General features: G+C 45.6%; 3 protein-coding genes across 3 annotated transcripts; all 3 read right to left on the reverse strand.

Moving 5' to 3' along the window:
* Window positions 1-239: 239 nt before the first annotated feature.
* oser1 (oxidative stress responsive serine-rich 1) lies at window positions 240-4,596 on the reverse strand. Its single transcript, XM_058632852.1, has 4 exons — window positions 4,238-4,596; window positions 2,073-2,182; window positions 1,535-1,651; window positions 240-1,446 (listed from the first exon to the last, which is right to left on the reverse strand). The coding sequence occupies exons 2-4, from the start codon at window positions 2,147-2,149 to the stop codon at window positions 567-569; spliced, it is 1,074 nt and encodes a 357-aa protein (XP_058488835.1). The 5' UTR covers window positions 2,150-2,182; window positions 4,238-4,596; the 3' UTR covers window positions 240-566.
* A 6,590-nt stretch (window positions 4,597-11,186) lies between these two features.
* LOC131460314 (complement C1q subcomponent subunit B-like) lies at window positions 11,187-14,847 on the reverse strand. The gene is made up of 5 exons (XM_058630690.1): window positions 14,595-14,847; window positions 14,035-14,203; window positions 13,050-13,281; window positions 12,209-12,326; window positions 11,187-11,544 (listed from the first exon to the last, which is right to left on the reverse strand). Exons 1-5 carry the CDS (start codon window positions 14,829-14,831, stop codon window positions 11,335-11,337), a joined length of 966 nt encoding a protein of 321 aa, XP_058486673.1. The 5' UTR covers window positions 14,832-14,847; the 3' UTR covers window positions 11,187-11,334.
* A 1,807-nt stretch (window positions 14,848-16,654) lies between these two features.
* Window positions 16,655-20,658, reverse strand: LOC131461069 (complement C1q subcomponent subunit C-like). Its single transcript, XM_058632060.1, has 7 exons — window positions 20,400-20,658; window positions 19,987-20,099; window positions 19,842-19,904; window positions 19,154-19,307; window positions 18,724-18,864; window positions 17,477-17,603; window positions 16,655-17,117 (listed from the first exon to the last, which is right to left on the reverse strand). Exons 2-7 carry the CDS (start codon window positions 20,090-20,092, stop codon window positions 16,983-16,985), a joined length of 726 nt encoding a protein of 241 aa, XP_058488043.1. The 5' UTR covers window positions 20,093-20,099; window positions 20,400-20,658; the 3' UTR covers window positions 16,655-16,982.
* Between the last annotated feature and the right edge of the window lie 122 nt (window positions 20,659-20,780).

Below are 20,780 nucleotides of genomic sequence, written 5' to 3' on the forward strand. Positions count from 1 at the left end.
TTAAGCACAGAATTCTGAGGGGTTTTTTCCCCTCAGATTCCCAATTTTAACCTTAATCTCAGATTTCTGACTTTTTTCCTAATCTCAGATTTCTGTAATAATAATAATTTTGAATCTGAACTCAAACCAAATCCAACCCTACCTTTATTTTAAGCTCATTTTAAACCTTTTTTCTAACTTAACACATTTTAACGTCTGTCTCTGAAACGTACGTTTAGAAGAAAGAAAAAATGCGAAACTTGAGTTTTCCAACAAAAGCATTTATTTTTTTTGTGTCTTTTTTGAAGGAAATTAAATCCCGACATCACAAACATGTTCACGCGTGACTTTACACGTTCTGCTCGATGCTTTGGCAACTTCATGTCAACAGAAAGTTAAATTAAATTTAAAAAACAAACAAGAAACTCATCCATCCACGTGGCGTCACGTCAAAACAGATTCATGTTTGTATCAGTGAGACGAGACGGGGGCGGGGCCATGGAAACATCAGCATAAAAATCACTTTTTTAACGTCCTTATAATTTAAATTTGACTTTCCTGCCCGAGCCGCGGTGACGCGCCCGTTTCTAAGTGTACATCATCTCAGCCATGTGCGACATCTTCTTGGGGATGTACAGATAATACTCCATGTAGCCAGAAAGGTCCTCTATTGTGATGTCGTCCACGTAGCCGCGCGCCTGCTCCGAACACGAGCGCGGCGACCCCGACGGGAGCGGCGACGATGTCGTCGAGGCGGCAGCGTTACTGTTCGGAGTTCTGGGGGCGGAGCCGCCGTGGCTCGGCAGGCTCTGCTCGCACTCCGAGATGACGTCACGGAGACCCGTGAAGGAGTAAACCTCCACGCCGTGCCAGCCCTGAGGATGCGACTGACACTGGCACTGATGGTCGGCGCCCTGGACGCGCTCCTGGGAGTCAGGGCTGCTCTTCTGGGCGCAGCAGCAGCAGCAGCACGGCATGCTGGCGCCACCTACAGAGCAGTGCAGCTCAGACAAAGCTCTGAAGTCGGCGGCCTCGGCGCGCCTCGGTGATCCTGACGCTGCTCCGGCACAGGCACTTTTCTCCAAATCGCCCTCCTTGCCCGACTGGACACCTGCCCCCGCGACAGAAGCGACACCGGGGTTCTCCAAGGATGGCGAGGAAACCGCGGCGCCAACTAGTGTCTCAAAACCAGCACAAGATCCGAAAACCAGGGGAGAGACGTGGCCGGAGTTGCCTGAAGGCGGGAGCTCTTTCTTAGCAGAGGCGGACCTTGTGTCGAGCGGAGGGCGTGGCTCCGCAGGCTCGGGAGTGGCCAGGCGCTGGTGCTTCAGGCAGCCACCGGAGGGCGACAGAGCGGAGGCTGTGGAGGTGCTGCAGTATGTGAACTTCGGCGGGTGAAGGATGGGCGACTTGGACCTGCGGCGGCGCTGCGTCCTCGCTGCTCCTCTGGACGATTTCCTCGTACAGCTGAAAGCAGAGCAGAAAAAAAAGGTAATAAAAACAGCAACAACAAAAAACCCACTGAACATCACACAGTGGCGGCGCCTCCACACACCCGTGCCAGTTGTCCTTCGGACTGCTGAGCTTGGTCTTGGCTCCGTTGGCGTCTGAACCGGGCCGAGGAGCCGCTCTGGGAGCCAACGCCTCCGACACGCTCACAGCTCCGGGTAAACTGAGGAGAAGAAGAAGAGGGAAGGTTTGCCACAGAGACATGTTCACACAGTTGTGTATATATATATATTTATATATACATATATATATATATATATATATATATATATATACATATACACACATGTATACACAATAACCCTCTTATGACATCATGATAATCAGGCCATCTGGATTTATATCTGGCAGTTATTCAACCGTTTAGGAATGATGGTCCTGAGAAGCGGACGTCGGTGATGGACTCTCTCTCTGCTTTTACAGTGGGAATAAAATGAGCGGAGCGAACACAGCAGGGATTCGAACCCCAACCAGCTGAGCTAGTGGGGGTGATACGTGGCCACTGTACAGCACCAAACTGAACTGCTCCACTTGGTGGAAACACAGCTAAACAGCATGAAGAGAAGTGTGGTGCAGTAATTTACCTCTCCGCGTCCACCCTGAGCTTCTTAAACGCCGTCTGCAGTGTCTCCTCCTCGCAGTCCTTCCCTCCTGCCTCCATGGTGGGAGGAGGACGCTCTGACCAGCCACCCAGCTGCAACACAAACACACAACGGCAACAGTTTGAGTTGTTGTTTACTTTTATATACTTCTATGCACTAAAAAAGTGCTTTTACTCTGAAATGAGAACAGGATGTGTTGTGACAGTGACATGGAGGGCGGGACTGATATCAGTTCTAAGTGAAACTACAAAAGAAACTGTGTCGTTTTTTTTTGTAGACATTTAAATACAGTCACATGTCAAACTGCACTTTCTATGTGTGAGAAACTGAAGCAGAGCCATTGTGATGCCAAGAACACAGCAGCAACCCATCAATCACATTTAGAAAGGACTTATCAACTGTGTAGATAAACGATTGGTTAGTCGTGTCGTCTCCTTCTACTTCTGGGTCAAAGACCGGGGAGGAAATACTGGTGCATGTGCTGAACACCAAATCCGGATGCAGTCTGACTAAGTGCATACGTGCACGAGTAATCGGACTATGAATCACATGATCCAGGAATGTTAGTCTGACTAAGGCTGGGGGTGTAATGGTCAACTGTATTTTTGGTACATGCGTGAATATTTTTATTATCAAAATATGTCCAAACATTATAAACCTGACATTTAAGCAGTCTTTATTAAGATTTTTGATAAATCTCCTTCGTTATGGCTTCATTTTCATATTTAACAAATGAATATGTGCCTTGAAAGTACAAAGTACAAGCTGACACTGTTAGACTAACTGAACCCAGTATATTCTACACACTGCACTATAATTGATATTTATTTTATACATGATATAATTATGCCATTTATTTATTTGAAAACTTTCACATACACCTTTAACTTTTGTCCATAGTAGGTGCATTCTTACCTTAATCTTACCTTTTATTTTCTTATCTATAAAACAAAACACGTTCTTTGTTCAGGAAACTATGGGCACTTTGCCACTGTCATGTTTACAGTTCAATCTGTTCAGTCATTTAAACTTGTCAATAAATAAAAAACAATTGAATGTTTCTTTATTTCTTTCTGTACCGAAAAAGTAGCGAACCACGGCTTTTGCGTACCGGTACACCAAAGTACTGTCTTAGTCTGACTAAAATTAAGACTTTTAACACGTGTGTAAACACACTTGAATGATATCAGCTTCTTAAAAGCGATGTTCGGCTTGTTTTTCTGTAAAGTCTCTTACAAATACCGCTAGTTGCTAATGTGTTTGCGTATTTGTACATACACACAGGTGACAGCAGAGTTTTTCCCACCCGCACCCTGATTCTGATCGGCTCTGGTTCTGATAAAGTATCAGCTAATCAGAGATAGAGTAGGTTGATTTTTTTATTTTCTCTGGTTGGGAACTTGGGAGAACTTGAGCGATGGTTTGCTGGAGGATGGATAATTAATGCTAGTTAATGCCCGTCTTTAGTCAGTTTGAACGTCTTTCTTTATTGCTGAGAGACATTTAAAGTGAAAGAGGGAAAATCTGAGTTTGGTTCTATTTTATGACATTGGTTTGAAGTCCTGGAACAGGTGGGATTCCAGGACTTCAATTCCAGGACTTTGTGTGTGCACAAAGTCTAATTATTAGAGGTTTACAACTGGCTACAATTGATTTGCACATGTTCACATCTGTTTTGTTGTGGTTTATTATAAGACAGCGATAAGTCGCTTGTTTTCAGACCTGCCAACACTGTTTGGGAGGAGCTCATGCTTTTGTTTAATAACAGACACAATAAATTGCAACTGTGGGACTGACGTGATGGAAGAAACCAAGGTGTAAAAAAAAATGTACATACTATGAATTATGACGACTAATTTGACAATGAATCGATGACAACAACAACAACAACAACAACAACAACAACAATCCACCACACTGACCCCTTTAGTGCACTAATATACAATCACAGAGTAGAACCCTTTAGCAGCACAGGCTGCTGGTAAACACCAGCGTTTCATAAGCCCCCCCCCCCTCCTGCCTAATGCTAATGCTAACAGCTACCTTCGCCTATGCTATGCTAACATGCCAACAGTCCGTGGGACGCCGCGATCGGGACTCGTGGAGCGGTTCGACAACCCCGCCGACACTCGGTGGGTGATACTCACGGTTCAAGAAGTCCTGGCCACTGTAGAGAAAGACGAACCCGGGGGCATAAAGGGTGCTCCCCCCGCCACGGGCGCGCGGATGTTTGGCAGCCAGGGAGGCTAACGACAGCTAAGGCTAGGTGACGTTACCGAGAAGCTAGCTTCAGAAGCTAGCTGTGTCCGACTGTAAACAAAATAAAATAAAAATATATAAATATATATAAACCGCAAGTCGAGACCTTTGTAAACACTGTGCGTGTACACAAGACTCGCATTCGTGGATTATTAATATCAATATCTGCGGGGACGCGCTGCGCGGACGTTGAGGCCCCGCTCACTCCAGAATTGTCTCTTGTTTACGGTCGCAATGACTCTGCAACACAGCGCTGCGTCGCTGACGTCACTTCTGACGTCACTCAACGTGCACACAGCCGTTAATAACACAGCGAGCAGTAACTGCACCTGCGCGAATGCTGGATGGAACTGAACTAACAGGTAGAAAAATGTACTACTAATAATAATTATTATGATAATAATAATAATAATAATAATGATAATAATAATAATAATAATAACCATTATACGCCAGTGTTTTCAAAGAAAGATCAGAGCTGTGCCGAGAGCCAAGATTTTTACAGTACAAACAATTTGTTACTGTATTTAAGTACACAATTCACATATCAGTACTTTACTGTATTCCTGGCAACTTCAACTCCACTACATTTCCTAAATAAAGTGTGTGCTTTTACTCACTGAGTACTTTTACTTGTTGTATACTGTTACTCCACTACATTTCCACAATAAATTGTGTACATTATGTACATTTTGTATCAGAAAATGACTTGATAATTAAGTACAGTAAATGTCATAAACTTTTAGGACTTTTACGTAAGTAAAATTATAAAAAAAACATACTTCTGGTAACATACTTGTACTTTTACTTAAGTATCCCTTTAAGGTACTTTTATACGAGGCTGACACATACTGTACTTTAAATAAAGCAAAAGAAGTGCATTTCAAAATCCTACATAACATCAACCCTGACGATGAGTCCTGTACCTTTTGTAAAAATAAAACTGAAACAATTTCGTGTTTATTTGTTTTATTGTGACATATCGTATAGATTTGCTCTAGATTGGCCAGATTCTGCACAAAATGGAGGACTGTTTGTACGTTTGGGCTCGACCGGCTGATGATGTTGCACAACACTGCAGTGGAAATTTGCGTTTGGCGTAAACGCCTGCATTCATTCTTCAACCTTCCACCATCCTCTGTCTGCTCCTCCCTCTTTTGTCTCTTAAATCACCTCTTCTTCTTCCTCCAATCCTTTCCAGCAGGCTGTACACTGACATGTGGAACAGTTCAAAGTTCCTCAAATGCAGCTCAAAGATCTCAGTCTTCACGGTGCAACGATGCCCTCCACAGGCCACTGAGGCCAACTAGAGACAATCAAACAACCCAATTCAATGCGGCCAACTCAAAAGAGAATGGCTCCCCAAACCGGCCAACCCCACATTTTCCACATGAGTGGAAGAAAGACTGAGTGGCTTTGATGTGTCACTGTCTGTGGAGCATGTATAACATAGGCAAACGTCCTTTGATAATATATAGAAAGGGTCAGTGAAGGCAAATGTTTGGAAGCTCTCGACTGCACTGAAAGAGGATGAGACTGAGGAGAGGAACTGAGATAAAGAACTTCAGCATTACAGCTCTCGTGTGCAGCCTGCCAGAATCCCATCATCTGCTCAGCTACAACGTCTTAACAATCACATCATTAAATACCCAAATCAACCTCTCAAGACTCAGAAGGACAACCGACGGCTTTCATTAAAGCAGGGGATCGTTGGAGATCCTTGGTACCCTCTCTTTGACGCAGCAGGCTGAACGTAATCGAATGATGGCGGAGGAGCTTGAGGCGCAGAGGGAGACGCAGTGGATCCTCAGAATGTTGACAAATGAACTCCGGGAAAAAACGCTGAGCGCTGACTTGGAAGCGATCCGGAAAGACATGACGCATGACCTTCATGTGGAGAGCAAGAAGATACACATTCTCCAAAAAGAACTGGAGCGAGTCAAAGCTTTGAAACAACTGAGCAGGACAAAGAATGAAGCCGATGTCCTTACTCTGAGGCAGGAGGTCGAAGAGCTTCAGGTTAACTTTGGTGAACAAACCAAGGCTATGGAAGACACTGCAGCACGGAGCTGCCTCTCAGTGAACAACATGAAGTATGAGCAGGCGGCATGGTGTCAGAAGATGATCGAGGAGCTCGACGTGGAGAGGGAAGAACTGAAGAGGATCAGAGCCTCACACCACGAGGAGAACCGCAGATGTGAAGCTGTGTTCCACAAAGTGAGTCAGTGCGTTGACCTCCTTCAACAAGAACTTAAAAAAGAGAAGGACCGTCACGCAGACAGCGTGTCACAGTATCAGCTTTTACTCCGAAACCTGCGGACTGAGCAGGAAGTTCTCTGTCAGAAGATAGGACAAGAGATCAAGCACAAGTTAGCAGAAATGATTCTTCTGAAAGAAATGGAGAATCTAAAATCTGAGTATAGCGCTCAGCGATCGTTTTACCTTCAGCATCTGTTCAAGCTCAAGGCTGGAGGAGGAGACAGTCTGCCTCCCTGTGAGGAGACAGTCCAGGTCCAGGCTGAAGAGACCGTTCAGGTCCAGACTGAAGAGTCAGTCCAGGTCCAGACTGAAGAGTCAGTCCAGGTCCAGACTGAAGAGACCATTCAGGTCCAGACTGAAGAGTCAGTCCAGGTCCAGACTGAAGAGACACTTCAGGTCCAGACTGAAGAGGCAGTCCAGGTCCAGACTGAAGAGACCATTCAGGTCCAGACTGAAGAGTCCATCCAGGTCCAGACTGAAGAGACCGTCCAGGTACAGATTGAGGAGTATAGCGCTCAGCTATCGTTTTACCTTCAGCATCTGTTCAAGCTCAAGGCCGGAGGAGGAGACAGTCTGCCTCCCTGTGAGGAGACAGTCCAGGTCCAGGCTGAAGAGACCGTTCAGGTCCAGACTGAAGAGTCAGTCCAGGTCCAGACTGAAGAGTCAGTCCAGGTCCAGACTGAAGAGACCATTCAGGTCCAGACTGAAGAGTCAGTCCAGGTCCAGACTGAAGAGACACTTCAGGTCCAGACTGAAGAGGCAGTCCAGGTCCAGACTGAAGAGGCAGTCCAGGTCCAGACTGAAGAGACCATTCAGGTCCAGACTGAAGAGTCCATCCAGGTCCAGACTGAAGAGACCGTCCAGGTACAGATTGAGGAGACACTTCAGGTCCAGACTGAAGAGACGGTTCAGGTCCAGACTGAAGAGTCAGTTCAGGTCCAGACTGAAGAGTCAGTTCAGGTCCAGGCTGAAGAGACACTTCAGGTCCAGACTGAAGAGACCATTCAGGTCCATACTGAGGAGACACTTCAGGTCCAGACTGAAGAGACCGTTAAGGTCCAGACTGAAGAGTCAGTTCAGGTCCAGGCTGAAGAGACACTTCAGGTCCAGACTGAAGAGACCGTTCAGGTCCAGACTGAGGAGACACTTCAGGTCCAGACTGAAGAGACCGTTAAGGTCCAGACTGAAGAGTCAGTCCAGGTCCAGACTGAAGAGTCAGTCCAGGTCCAGACTGAAGAGACCATTCAGGTCCAGACTGAAGAGTCAGTCCAGGTCCAGACTGAAGAGACACTTCAGGTCCAGACTGAAGAGGCAGTCCAGGTCCAGACTGAAGAGACCATTCAGGTCCAGACTGAAGAGTCCATCCAGGTCCAGACTGAAGAGACCGTCCAGGTACAGATTGAGGAGTATAGCGCTCAGCGATCGTTTTACCTTCAGCATCTGTTCAAGCTCAAGGCCGGAGGAGGAGACAGTCTGCCTCCCTGTGAGGAGACAGTCCAGGTCCAGGCTGAAGAGACCGTTCAGGTCCAGACTGAAGAGTCAGTCCAGGTCCAGACTGAAGAGTCAGTCCAGGTCCAGACTGAAGAGACCATTCAGGTCCAGACTGAAGAGTCAGTCCAGGTCCAGACTGAAGAGACACTTCAGGTCCAGACTGAAGAGGCAGTCCAGGTCCAGACTGAAGAGACCATTCAGGTCCAGACTGAAGAGTCCATCCAGGTCCAGACTGAAGAGACCGTCCAGGTACAGATTGAGGAGACACTTCAGGTCCAGACTGAAGAGACTGTTCAGGTCCAGACTGAAGAGTCAGTTCAGGTCCAGACTGAAGAGTCAGTTCAGGTCCAGGCTGAAGAGACACTTCAGGTCCAGACTGAAGAGACCATTCAGGTCCATACTGAGGAGACACTTCAGGTCCAGACTGAAGAGACCGTTAAGGTCCAGACTGAAGAGTCAGTTCAGGTCCAGGCTGAAGAGACACTTCAGGTCCAGACTGAAGAGACGGTTCAGGTCCAGACTGAGGAGACACTTCAGGTCCAGACTGAAGAGACCGTTAAGGTCCAGACTGAAGAGTCAGTTCAGGTCCAGAATGTAGAGTCAGTCCAGATCCAGACTGAAGACACAGTCCAGATCCAGACTGAAGAGACACTTCAGGTCCAGAGTGAAGAGAGAGTTCAGGTCCAGACTGAAGAGACACGTCAAGTCCAGATTGAAGAGAAGATTCAGGTCCAGACTGAAGAGTCAGTTCAGATCCGGACTGAAGAGTCAGTCCAGATCCAGACTGAAGACACAGTCCAGATCCAGACTGAAGAGACACTTCAGGTCCAGACTGAAGAGACAGTTGATGTACAGACTGAAGAGTCAGTCCAGATCCAGACTAAAGACACAGTCCAAATCCAGACTGAAGAGACGATAGCTGCTCTCAGACACTGTGACGAAGTGATAGCAGTGGAGCCAGAGCGTTCATACTGGATGTTGCGTAAACTTTCACATTGCCTGACTTGTCTGTTTCGCACCACAGGATCATTTCTGTGCAGACTGCATCTGTTGCTTGTGTTGCGGAAATGACGCGATTCCCAGAAGCCCGCATGTTGTCACTGAAAGAAAAGACAGGAGGAGGAGGAGGAGGAGGAGGAGGACAACCCGGACACCTGCAGTGGGAACATTATGATTGGGGAGGCGGAACCACTGTCAACACTGTCAACCAGGCTGAGGGACGCCTTCACGTCCTAGTCCTGAGGTCAAAGAGCAGTCCCGTGGCAAGACACCGACACACAAATATCTCTTTGAAGAGTCCAAGTCCATGTCCTCCTGTGGAGTGCACCACCTGCAGCCATGTGAGACCCACATTTTTTCTTCTACTTTGACGACTTCTATGGGGTTTGACAGCAGTTTGCATGACTGCCATCTTCTGGAATCACAACGCTACACTGACCAGTCTGTCCACAGTCCCGGCATGCCTCACCTCAGCTCGACTGTACATGGTTTGGTATGGTTTTCCACGACTTCATAGCTCCTCCTCGACGAGGGCAGAGTCACAGCACTGCCATGACGCATCACAAACACAATCACGATCGCCGGCTTTTAGCAGCGCTGTCTCTAAATACACCAGACTCCTCTGTTTAACACATTTGCTTTGCTAAATGTTGCAGATGTGAAGTCTTTTTAACTTTGATCTACATTTGGACATTGTTGGCTTTGATTCTTGTGTTGGACGTCGACCTCATGACCAGTCAGTGGGATTAGGGATTATATATAGATTTTGGAAATTATAAGTAGGATTTTTAAGTCTTTTTAACTGCTCTACAGTGACAACACTGATGATGTCACATTTTAGTCAACAATTAACCTCTGCATAATTTTGGACAGAGAGGTAAATGTAGCGCTAAAGAAATCCTCATCAGCCAAAAGAAGGATGTGAGGAGTTTTAAATTTACAAATGAAAAATACAACTGTTCTGTAAATGAATCAACTGTTTGTGATTCAGATGAAGCAGTAACATCTGATGAGGAACATTGATGGAAACAAAATTCAACAAAACATGTTCCTTATTATTTGTGACACTTGTTGAAAGAGTTCAGTGTTTTTCAGCATTTGATACAATGAAACATGGCGACACCTGCTGGCCAACCTTCAACATTGCACAACAAAGATACAGTTATGTATGTGGAACAATAAAGATTTCTCCTTTTCAAGACATTTATAATACTTCATCAAACACTCTCTGTAACATATGTGTTGTGTATCTGTCGTGTGTTGTGTATCTGTCGTGTGTTGTGTATCTGTAGTGTGTTGTATATCTGTCGTGTGTTGTGTATCTGTAGTGTCTATCTGTCGTGTGTTGTGTATCTGTCGTGTGTTGTATATCTGAAGTGTGTTGTCTATCTGTCGTGTGTTGTGTATCTGTCGTGTGTTGTATATCTGTCGTGTGTTGTGTATCTGTCGTGTGTTGTGTATCTGTCGTGTGTTGTGTATCTGTAGTGTGTTGTGTATCTGTCGTGTGTTGTGTATCTGTAGTGTGTTGTATATCTGTCGTGTGTTGTGTATCTGTAGTGTGTATGTGTCGTGTGTTGTGTATCTGTAGTGTGTTGTGTATGTGTCGTGTGTTGTGTATCTGTAGTGTGTTGTATATCTGTCGTGTGTTGTGTATCTGTAGTGTGTTGTATATCTGTCGTGTGTTGTGTATCTGTAGTGTGTTGTGTATCTGTAGTGTGTTGTGTATCTGTCGTGTGTTGTGTATCTGTCGTGTGTTGTGTATCTGTAGTGTGTTGTGTATCTGTCGTGTGTTGTGTATCTGTCGTGTGTTGTGTATCTGTCGTGTGTTGTATATCTGTTGTGTTGTTCTTCCTGGAGAACCCACATGTTTAGTAACTGACCGTCACGTTTACTGAACTGTGAGATGCCAAATTGCGAGATCGCGACTGTGAAGTTGCGATGGATGTCCGGGTTTATTTTGAGCGCTAGAATCCACTTGTAAAAGGATTCATGGGCATTTCTTGGTGTTTTCAGCTCTCAGTGGGAGTGTGAGGTCATGTGACAAGACGCCAGCGTGACTTCTGTCAACGTTCAAACACTGACTTCAAAACATGAGTTATTTCTTTATTGCAAACGAGAGACTACATCCTGCTTTATTTATAGTCTGTGGATTAAACAAGCAACACGCCCCCGCTGAGTCAGCGCCAATCCTTTCTGCTGGTGTACCAAAAACCCCAGTGGAGGAGGAGCCGAGACTTCAGGCCGTGCTGAAGATCAGGAAGCCAGTGAAGGTGTGGCCAGTGTGGCGGAGGCGTGTCACGATGCTGTTAAACCGGGTCGCCTGCAGCGAGACCGTGTCTCCCGCCTCCAGCTCCAGGACCGCCGAGCCCGACGTGACCAGAAAACCGTCCGAATGGTCGCACTGCGCCAGGTGAAGCTCGGTACCCCTCTTCAGATTCAGACACACCTGGACGATGACGTGAGTACAGTCAGCAGCAGGAAGAACACTGGCACAGTTCACACAAGGACACGGCGAGGCAACAAGTCCTGGTACTTAATCCATTCTAGAAAGTTCTGCTGTTTGTTTTCCTTTAACCTTCATTTATTTAACTGAGATTAAGATAAACTGATTATCTTTTATAATCAGTTTATTATATTTTTTATACCTTTATTTGTGCAGGAATCTTTTTCCTGCACAAGAAACACAGCAAACAACTGCCGGGCCTCTCAGTTAAAACATGACTGCCAGAGGGGACAGAAGACTCACTCTCCCACACCAAAGTCCAAGCTGCCTCGTGTGGTCACTTTGTGTCACTAAAACACACCAAAGTGAAGGATTTCAAACAAAGACGTCACAGATGAAGACGTGTGAACTCAGTGATGGAGGCAGCAGTGGATTAGCTGTGATGTTAAAATCACTGATCTTCTCTCTGGACTTTGGTGTGGCAGAGTGAGTGTGTGTGTGTGTGTGGCAGAGTGAGTGCTTTACACACTTCAGTGTTTTTTTGTTGTTGCCCCTGGTCCCAGACATTTGCACCAGCCTGACACGGAGCATATTCACCTCTATGTAAGAACCTCCTACACCCCCCCATTTCAAAAATTCTGTAAATGTGTAAAAGACGTGAACTCACTCTGCTCTTGGCTAAAATGTGGTAACTGAAGAAATAGACGCCTTTGATGAGACACGTGAACATTCCGTGTGTCAGCGAGAGTCCGTGAAACTGAGGATCCAGGTCAGGGAGAATCTGCCTGTGAGACAATGACACACACACACTTCACAATCATAGAATTATTTCTCTCTGTTCCTCCACGTCATGTTCTGATGGATGGTTTCCTTCACAGGAGCTGCTGCTGCTGCTGCTGCTGTTGTTGTTGTTGTCGTTGCCGAGCAACAGCATTCTCACGACTTGACTTTAAGTAAGTCACGAGTGAAATGAGCATGTTGTGAATACAATAAGAAACATTTTCACGTCTTTATCTCACTGTCTGTAAAGCACTCACTCTCCCACACCAAACCTCATAGAGAAAATCCGTGATTTTAACATCACACACACAGGAGTCGTTGATCCACTGCTGCCTCCATCACTAAGTTCAAATGTCTGATTTTGTCTCTTCAGTGTTTGAAATCCTTTGTTCAGATTGACCTCAGTGACACAAAGTGACCACACGAGGCAGCAGAGGACCAGCAGCTCCTGTGTCCCCGCAGCTAAAATCACTGATTTTCTCTATGGGCTTTGGTGTGGGAGAGTGAGTGGTTTACAAAGTTCTGTCTCACAGTGAGATAAAGACGTGATCATGTGACGTAGAATTCGTAGACCTTTTGTTAAGTTGCTAAAATGAGTAATTATGTCACCAAAATAAACTTTGATCTTATTTTGTCATGAATGGGTGGATCACAGTATTCATGGCGTCAGAGAGCAGAGGAGTGATTCATTCCACTCGTGAACTCTGTGACTTCAAACACTCACTGACCCGCTGAAGCCGATGTCTGTGTCGATCTGTGGAATCTCTGATGTCAGAAGACTCCGGGAGAAGAAAGGTTTCTCTTGGGCCAGAGAGGTGGAGGATTGTCCCTTCTCCCCCGGCTCGCCTGGAGGTCCTTGGAGCCCCGGCAGACCCACATCCCCCCTTATCCCAGGCCGGCCTGGTGGGCCCTGCAGACCTGTCTCCCCCTTGTGGCCACTCACAGACTCTGGTGACTCTCCTGACGATACCAAAACAAAGAAAAACTAAACATAAGGACATGTCTTGATGTTTTAGTCTTAAAAACATCGAACATAAAATTGTTATCTCCTATTATAACTCTAGGGCCCCAACACTAACCCCTGGGGGACGCCACAAGCAACAGCCAATGGTTTATTTTGTCAAAAGCTTTTTTAGGGTCAACAAATATCTTCAAAACTAGACAATGTTTCACCTTTATTTGTTTCAGACTCTTTCACTGGACTGAACATAACAATGGAATCATCTTTATATGAAAACCCGCAGCAAATACGCGAATACGGAAACGGTTCAGGTCACTGGTTCTCTCTGTGGATTTTGGTGTGGGAGAGTGAGTTTGTGTGTGTGTGTGTGAGAGTGTGTGCGTGTGCGTGTGTGTGTGGGAGAGTGAGGGGTTACAGACTTCACAGACTTCACAGCTAGATGTCATGTCGTGGTCATGTGACGTAGATATTGTCGACTTAAACTGACATGGACTTTGTAATGCTGTGTTTTATAAAATGGGTAAAATCAGTTTTTCACTCAGCACTGACTCTGGGGCAGTTCCTCAGTCACAATTTTAAAAGAAAAACCCTGAACTTAACCTTTAATTAAAAAAAAATGTTTAAATTGTTTAAATTATGACTTAAATAAAGCAGTGTGTTAAGATTCAAAATTCACTGAACTCACTGAAAACACAAAAATCAAGTAAAATAACAAAGTCCAAACATATGAGATGTTTTCAGTGTGACGTCACCTGGGTCTCCCTTCTCTCCCTTGGGTCCGTCTCTGCCGTTGGACCCATGAGTTCCCGGTATCCCAGGAACCCCTGCAGTTCTGCCGCTGCAGGAGGTCTGAGTCCAGACCGGGTTCACCAGAACCGCGAGCAGTAACGCTGCAATACTGCAGCTCTGCCACCAGGAGGCCTGCACACACGCACACAATCACACACACACACACACATTTTTTCATAAAATCACCTAAAAGCACAGAAAGGGCCACACACAAATAGAGACAAACAACCATTCACTCTCTCTCACACTCACTCCTATGGTCATTTTAGAGTGTCCAATTTACCTAATCCCCACATTGCATGTTTTTGGACTGTGGGAGGAAGCCGGAGAACCCGGTGAGAACCCACGCACACACGGGGAGAACATGCAAACTCCATGCAGAAAGGTTTATTTCTTTTTATTTTTAATTTTTTAATTCCATTCATGTGTCGCACAGATGTACAAATTAGCAAATGAAGTTTCCACAAATCAGTGTGTGTGTGTGTGTGTGTGTGTGTGTGTGTGTGTGTCAGAAAAGTCTCACCATTAGCAGGTGGAACACAGTCGCTCTGCTGCTGCTGCGGTGGAGAGAAGAGCTGATGAAGAGCTGATGAAGAGTGGATGAAGAGCTGATGAAGAGTGGATGAAGAGCGGTGGTAAACAGCTGTTCTCCTTCACAGCGACAGCAGCCACGTTTCGACAGAAAAGGGAAGTGATAGAAAGAGAGAGAGAAACTCGCTGTTTTATGCAGCTTAACCTCTAAACTCAACCCAGAAGTCATTGAACTTACAAAGGTCCCTGAATGCACCCTGAAGTTGCTCCTCTAAATTCATCACTCTGAACCTGAACCGCTGAATGCATCTCGTGTTTTCCAATGTTAATCCACAATCCCGTTTTCAAAATAAAAGTGTCAAGTTTTTTTTCTACACTGAAACACGGCCCTGCAGATTTCAAAATTAAAGCCCCAGGTTCTGGTTGTCCTGTTTGTCAAAATAAAAGTATATGTGCTACAGCACGACCCCAAAGTTTTCACAATAAAAATCCCAAGTATGCATTTTCCCATGATCCTGCAGGTTTCAAAATAAATGCCTCAGTTTCCTGTATTCCCACGCTAAAACACAACCCCGTTTTTCAAAATAAAGGTTGGTTCTCTCAAGCTAAAACATAAATCTCACTTTCTGTCCACTTTGAAACGCAACAATTTTCAAAATAAAAGTCTCAGTTTTCCCATGCTAAAACATGACTCCTGCCGTTTTCAAAATAAAGGCAATGGTTTCTTGGTTCCACAGTTTCCAGAATCAAAGTCTCAGTGTCATTTGAAAACACTGCAGTTTTCAGAAGAAGCATTTTCCTGCTGATGAAGCAAATCCCTCGTCAGTGGAAGTGAAACTATTTTGAAGAAGTCTAGAAAATCTGAAAATCTGATCTGATTAAAAATTCCTATAAAAGAACATTTTGTTCTGTTTTTCCTCTGAACTTCTTGTTTGTTGAGGTCGTGAAGACGAAGCAAGTTTCAGGCTGGCTCTCATTTCCTCCAACAGCTGATTTCAGTATATTTTTATGAAAATATCATGTGAAAGACGCCAATGTGTCGCTTTCTGATCCGCTTTTCTGATTCACAGATGCGCAGAGACAAGAGCGCACGATGCTTCTATGAGCTGAACGTGTCACATCACGGTGATCAGCGGTTGTAGTACATGGTAACAGTGTCAGAGTGTAGAATTAGGAGTTCATATCAGAGTAACCAGCTAACTTATTTTGAAAGGTTTAGGGTTGTGTTTTAGCGAGGACGAGCAGGAACTGAGGCTTTTATTTTGAAAACTGTGACGTTATGGTCATAAAATCTTATTTTAATCATGTAAAATCCAACATGATAGTTTAGTAATGATCACTTTTGTGTGATGGCAAGGACAGAAACTCTTGTTACTATGGCAACTATATTATAATTTGTAAGTCTCAAATGCATGTCTGTCTCCTCTCCTGGAAACTTAAACGACTTTTTATTTTCAGGTCTGGTCGACGACTTGAAAGCAACTGAGAGACAACGCAGAGGTTTTTGATCCAAATCAGACGTTTTAATCTCAAAGTCCAAGTTTCCCTTTCACTAAAGCTCCATTTTTACTTATTTGCATTATTTGAAATCGTTCACCAGGTCGGATTTGTGTGTTAATTTTTGTCCGTTTTCACCAACGTTTAGATGCTCAAAAAATGCACCACTGTGTGTGTGTGTGCGCGTGTGTGTGTCGGCTGTAACGACACATGTTGATTTATTTCACACACTGTCGACCCAGCAGAACTCGAACTCGACTTTACGGTGGTCCCTGAATGCACCTTGTTGTTGCTCCTCTAAATTCGTCACCATGAACCTGACAGAAGTGATGGAATTTACAAGGGTCAGTGAATGCATCTCGTGTTTTCCAGTGCTAAACTACAATCCCATTTTCAAAATAAATTAAAGTGACACACTAAAACATGGCTGTGTATATTTTCAAAATAAATGTCTCAGTCTCATTTATTACACACTGAAACACGGCACTGCAGATTTCAAAATTGAAGCCCCAGGTTCTGGTTGTCCTGTTTGTCAAAATAAAAGTCTCAGTTTCTCCGTGCACGACTCCAAAGTTTTCACAATACAAATCCAAGTATGTGTTTTTCCATGCTCAAACATGATCCTGCCGTTTTCAAAATAATAGGGAATAAAGGGAATAGCAGAGCTGTCGAGATGTTTGCTCAGGGCTCAACTGATCGGGCCGGTCTTTGTTCTCAGGCGACACCTGAAACCAGAACCACAATCCAGGTCCTCACGACCAGTTACTAAACACCAGAAGGATAAAATATGTTTGTTATTTTTCCTTGCTGGACAGTGAAAAAGACGACTTCGTTGTTTGTTTATTTGTTTATGTGTTTATTTGTTTGTTTCCTGCCCTGTTGATCAGTGGTGGCGCAGCAGGAAGCCGGAGAAGACGCTGTAACCGCTCGGTTTCCCCGTCATCCCTCTGTAGTCTTTGATCTCCAACCAAACCTGCTGATTTTGGGACATGTAGACCGCCAGGCCGCCGGAGGTCACCTGCACATGAGGTCACGTTCAGGCTTTTCTTACAGTGTGGTCGTATCACACAACACTTAGCCACTTAATAACAACAGGAAACTGAAGTTTGTAAAGCGCTCACTCTCCCACACACACACAGGAGCTGCTGGTCCTCTGCTGCCTCGTGTGGTCACTCTGTGTCACTGTCGTTAATGTGAAGGAACAATTTCTAATGCCAGATTTGCCAAATTACACGTGTGTGTGTGTGGGAGAGTGAGTGCTTTACAAATGTTAAATGATAATTACACTGTGACACAGACTGCAGAGACACACCATTATTCACATAATTAACATGAATATAATTATGGGTCTGCTTCTCAGCAGCAGGACGGACGCACCTGTCTGTTGTCACGGCGATGATCGCAGAACATCGCAAGCTCAGTTCCATTCATCTTCATCACGACACACAGACGATCTTCTATCGACGCGTGGAACACAAAGTAGTACGTCCCCGAGACCCGACACCTGACAACGACACAACAATAATAACACAAAAACCTTACGACGACAGAACAATAATAACACAAAAACCCGACACCTGACAACGACACAACAATAATAACATAAAAAACCCGACACCTGATGGCGACACAAAAATAATAACAAAAAAAACAGACACCTGCAGACACAAAAACCCGACACTCTCTGCAGAAGAGAGAGCGACAGGTTTGTCCTCTGCAGACGAGAGAGCGACAGGTTTCTTCTCTGCAGACGAGAGAGCGACAGGTTTGTCCTCTGCAGACGAGAGAGCGACAGGTTTGTCCTCTGCAGACGAGAGAGCGACAGGTTTCTTCTCTGCAGACGAGAGAGCGACAGGTTTGTCCTCTGCAGATGAGAGAGCGACAGGTTTCTTCTCTGCAGACGAGAGAGCGACAGGTTTCTTCTCTGCAGACGAGAGAGCGACAGGTTTGTCCTCTGCAGACGAGAGAGCGACAGGTTTGTACTCTGCAGACGAGAGAGTGACAGGTTTCTTCTCTGCAGACGAGAGAGCGACAGGTTTGTCCTCTGCAGACGAGAGAGCGACAGGTTTCTTCTCTGCAGACGAGAGAGCGACAGGTTTCTTCTCTGCAGACGAGAGAGTGACAGGTTTGTCCTCTGCAGACGAGAGAGCGACAGGTCAGACTCCTCTTTAAGGACGACGGCCGGAAGCATCGTGCGTTTCCACGGTTTCAGAACAGTGATCTCGACGGCATGAAGTGAACTGGTCATGTGACAGCCCCCCCGCCGGTGTCGCGATATTTGAGAGGGTTCAGTCACTTTGTGTTTTCAGCTGTGACTGGACGACTGACTCTCTACTGCCCCCACAAGGTCCGGAGGTGTTGCTACATCGCGACGGACGAGACGCTCCGTCTGTCTCTGTCTTCTGTCTTTTTGTCCTTCTATGGAGGAGAATCCACTTCCTGTTTGCAGGTGCACGCACATGCCCAGTGAACCCCAGAGGTCACATGACACACACAGTTGTAGGCAGATTAGTGCTCAAGTGAAACAACAACAAAAAGAAAAACATCATTTGAATGAAAGCGTCTTCTCGTGGACGCAGCCTCGGCTTGACCACATTGGGGCCACGCCCCCCCGCCCTTCTCACCTGAAGCATCCCGTCTCGACGTCGTAGTCGTTGTCGATGTTGGTGATGACGGTCGTGAAGCGAATGGGGCCGGAACTGCTCGGGTTTTCCGTGGTTGCTCTGGCCACGCTGAACGCCGCCCTCTGCTGGCCCCCCTGGGTACTGCAGCCACAGAAACAAGACTTTGTTAAATAAAAGACATTTTTTTATTAAGGAATTTTTTTGTGACGCAAAGATCGACTCATAATAACAGTATGAGTCGAAAAAAACTAAAAAAAAACTGAGGAAAGTAAAATAATTCCTTGAACTATTTTACATTTTACTGTTTGTCATCATTTCTCGTGTGAATTGTTGTTTTGACAGTGATTGCGATTTTTTTTGCTTTGTTTTTAATAAAAAAACTATTAAACTTGAAAAATCACAGTGAATTGGTGTTAAATGGACGACATACTCGAGGTCTCCGGGTTCTCCGAGAGGGCCTTCATGTCCTGGTTCCCCAGGTTCCCCCGGCTCGCCGCTCTCACCTCGTTTCCCCGGGAAACCCATCGGCCCCGGCTCCCCCTTCACCCCCGTCAGTGGGCCGAGGCCGAAGTTCCGCTCTGCTCCTGTAGAGGCAGTAACACACTGACCTGCTGTGTTTGAGGAGAAATTGCTGATACTTTCAGTATCAGAGGGAATTTTGTTTGTTTTGTCAAGAAGGGCCGGATTAAAGGGACAGTTCAGGTTGTACAAAACACTGACACGGTCATTCACGTCTTTATCTCACTGTGAGACAGACTTTTGTCCACTCACCACCTACTCACACCAAAGTCCACAGAGAAAATCAGTAATTTTAGCTGCTGCTCCTCTGCTGCCTCTTGTGGTCACTTTGTGTCACTGAGGTTAATCTGAACAGAACATTTCAAATGCCGAATTTTACAAAATAAGACATTTGAACTCAGTGATGGAGGCAGCAGTGGATCAACAACTCCTGTGTGTGATGTTAAAATCACTGATTTTCTCTGTGGACTTTGGTGTGGCAGAGTGAGTCGCTGAAATCTGCTGGCAGCCGCGTCGTGTCAGGCTGGTGTTGAGCAGCAGGGGGCGCCGTGCGTGTGTGAGGACCTGAAAGAAACGTGCAGCTGTACTTCTAAACGTACCTTGTTCGCCTTTCTGTCCTTTCAGACCATCACGACCGTCTCTGCCGGGCAGTCCGGGCATTCCTGAGGACGGCCAAACACACATCAACAAGACAGGTAACCAGGTGCATGCTGGGTACACGCAGTCAAACACGCAGGCATGTACCTGGTATGCCCGGCACCCCGGTGGCTGGGCAGGTCTCCATAGCAACCAGCAGCTGCACAGCTAATGAGATCAGCGCCAACACTGGGAGAAGAAAGTGATGGAGCATGACGGACCTGGTGAGGAGAGGAGAGGAAGGAAAAGATGTTAGGAGACAAGGACGCTAGGAAATGACTGAGGGATGACGTGTGTGTGTGTGTGTGTGTGTGTGTGTGTGTGTGTTCCTAAAAATAAAATACAACAAAATGAAAACACACAGAGTTTTGCTGTAAAAACACTGTTTTGTTGAGAATAAATTCAGGGTTAGATAAAATAAAGAATAAATAAATAATAATGATTTCAAAGACATGATTCGTCTAAGTTTAGCAGATATTACAAACGCTGTGATGATTCAAAAACAAAAGTGTGCAACTCACCTGCTGAGAGGACAAACTCTGAGAGGACAGGCTCTGAGAGGACAAACTCTGAGAGGACAGGCTCTGAGAGGACAAACTCTGAGACGACAGGCTCTGAGAGGACAGACTCTGAGAGGACACACTCTGAGAGGACAGATTCTGAGAGGACAGACTCTGAGAGGACAAACTCTGAGACGACAGATTCTGAGAGGACAGACTCTGAGACGAGAGTGAAAAACAAAGTGACGCCGCGAGTCCTGCAGCAGCCGAGAGGAACGACGACTCAGCACTTTCTCACAGTTAACTGTAATCTGCAGAGTTCCCTTTTTTCCATCTGTCCGATACTTCCACACCCTGAATTAACCTTCATTCATGTCATAATAGAGGTGGAATAAGGTATTA

The sequence above is a fragment of the Solea solea genome, chromosome 6 (genome assembly GCF_958295425.1).
Source record: "Solea solea chromosome 6, fSolSol10.1, whole genome shotgun sequence".
Taxonomy (NCBI): Eukaryota; Metazoa; Chordata; class Actinopteri; order Pleuronectiformes; family Soleidae; genus Solea; species Solea solea.

What these genes read in the sequence shown, in the direction of transcription:
- oser1 (XM_058632852.1), bottom strand. Translation starts at nt 2,149, where the DNA reads ATGGAGGCAGGAGGGAAGGACTGCGAGGAGGAGACACTGCAGACGGCG. An exon ending in CTCAGGGTGGACGCGGAGAG is followed by an intron (nt 1,652 to 2,072) that starts GTAAATTACTGC and finishes TCTTCTCCTCAG; the next exon opens with TTTACCCGGAGCTGTGAGCG. An exon ending in CCGAAGGACAACTGGCACGG is followed by an intron (nt 1,447 to 1,534) that starts GTGTGTGGAGGC and finishes CTCTGCTTTCAG; the next exon opens with CTGTACGAGGAAATCGTCCA.
- LOC131461069 (XM_058632060.1), bottom strand. Translation starts at nt 20,092, where the DNA reads ATGCTCCATCACTTTCTTCTCCCAGTGTTGGCGCTGATCTCATTAGCT. An exon ending in CGGGGTGCCGGGCATACCAG is followed by an intron (nt 19,905 to 19,986) that starts GTACATGCCTGC and finishes GGCCGTCCTCAG; the next exon opens with GAATGCCCGGACTGCCCGGC. An exon ending in GGAGAACCCGGAGACCTCGA is followed by an intron (nt 18,865 to 19,153) that starts GTATGTCGTCCA and finishes CTGTGGCTGCAG; the next exon opens with TACCCAGGGGGGCCAGCAGA.
- LOC131460314 (XM_058630690.1), bottom strand. Translation starts at nt 14,831, where the DNA reads ATGACTTCTGGGTTGAGTTTAGAGGTTAAGCTGCATAAAACAGCGAGT. An exon ending in CTGTGTTCCACCTGCTAATG is followed by an intron (nt 14,204 to 14,594) that starts GTGAGACTTTTC and finishes GCGTGTGTGCAG; the next exon opens with GCCTCCTGGTGGCAGAGCTG. An exon ending in ACATTTTAGCCAAGAGCAGA is followed by an intron (nt 11,545 to 12,208) that starts GTGAGTTCACGT and finishes GTCATCGTCCAG; the next exon opens with GTGTGTCTGAATCTGAAGAG.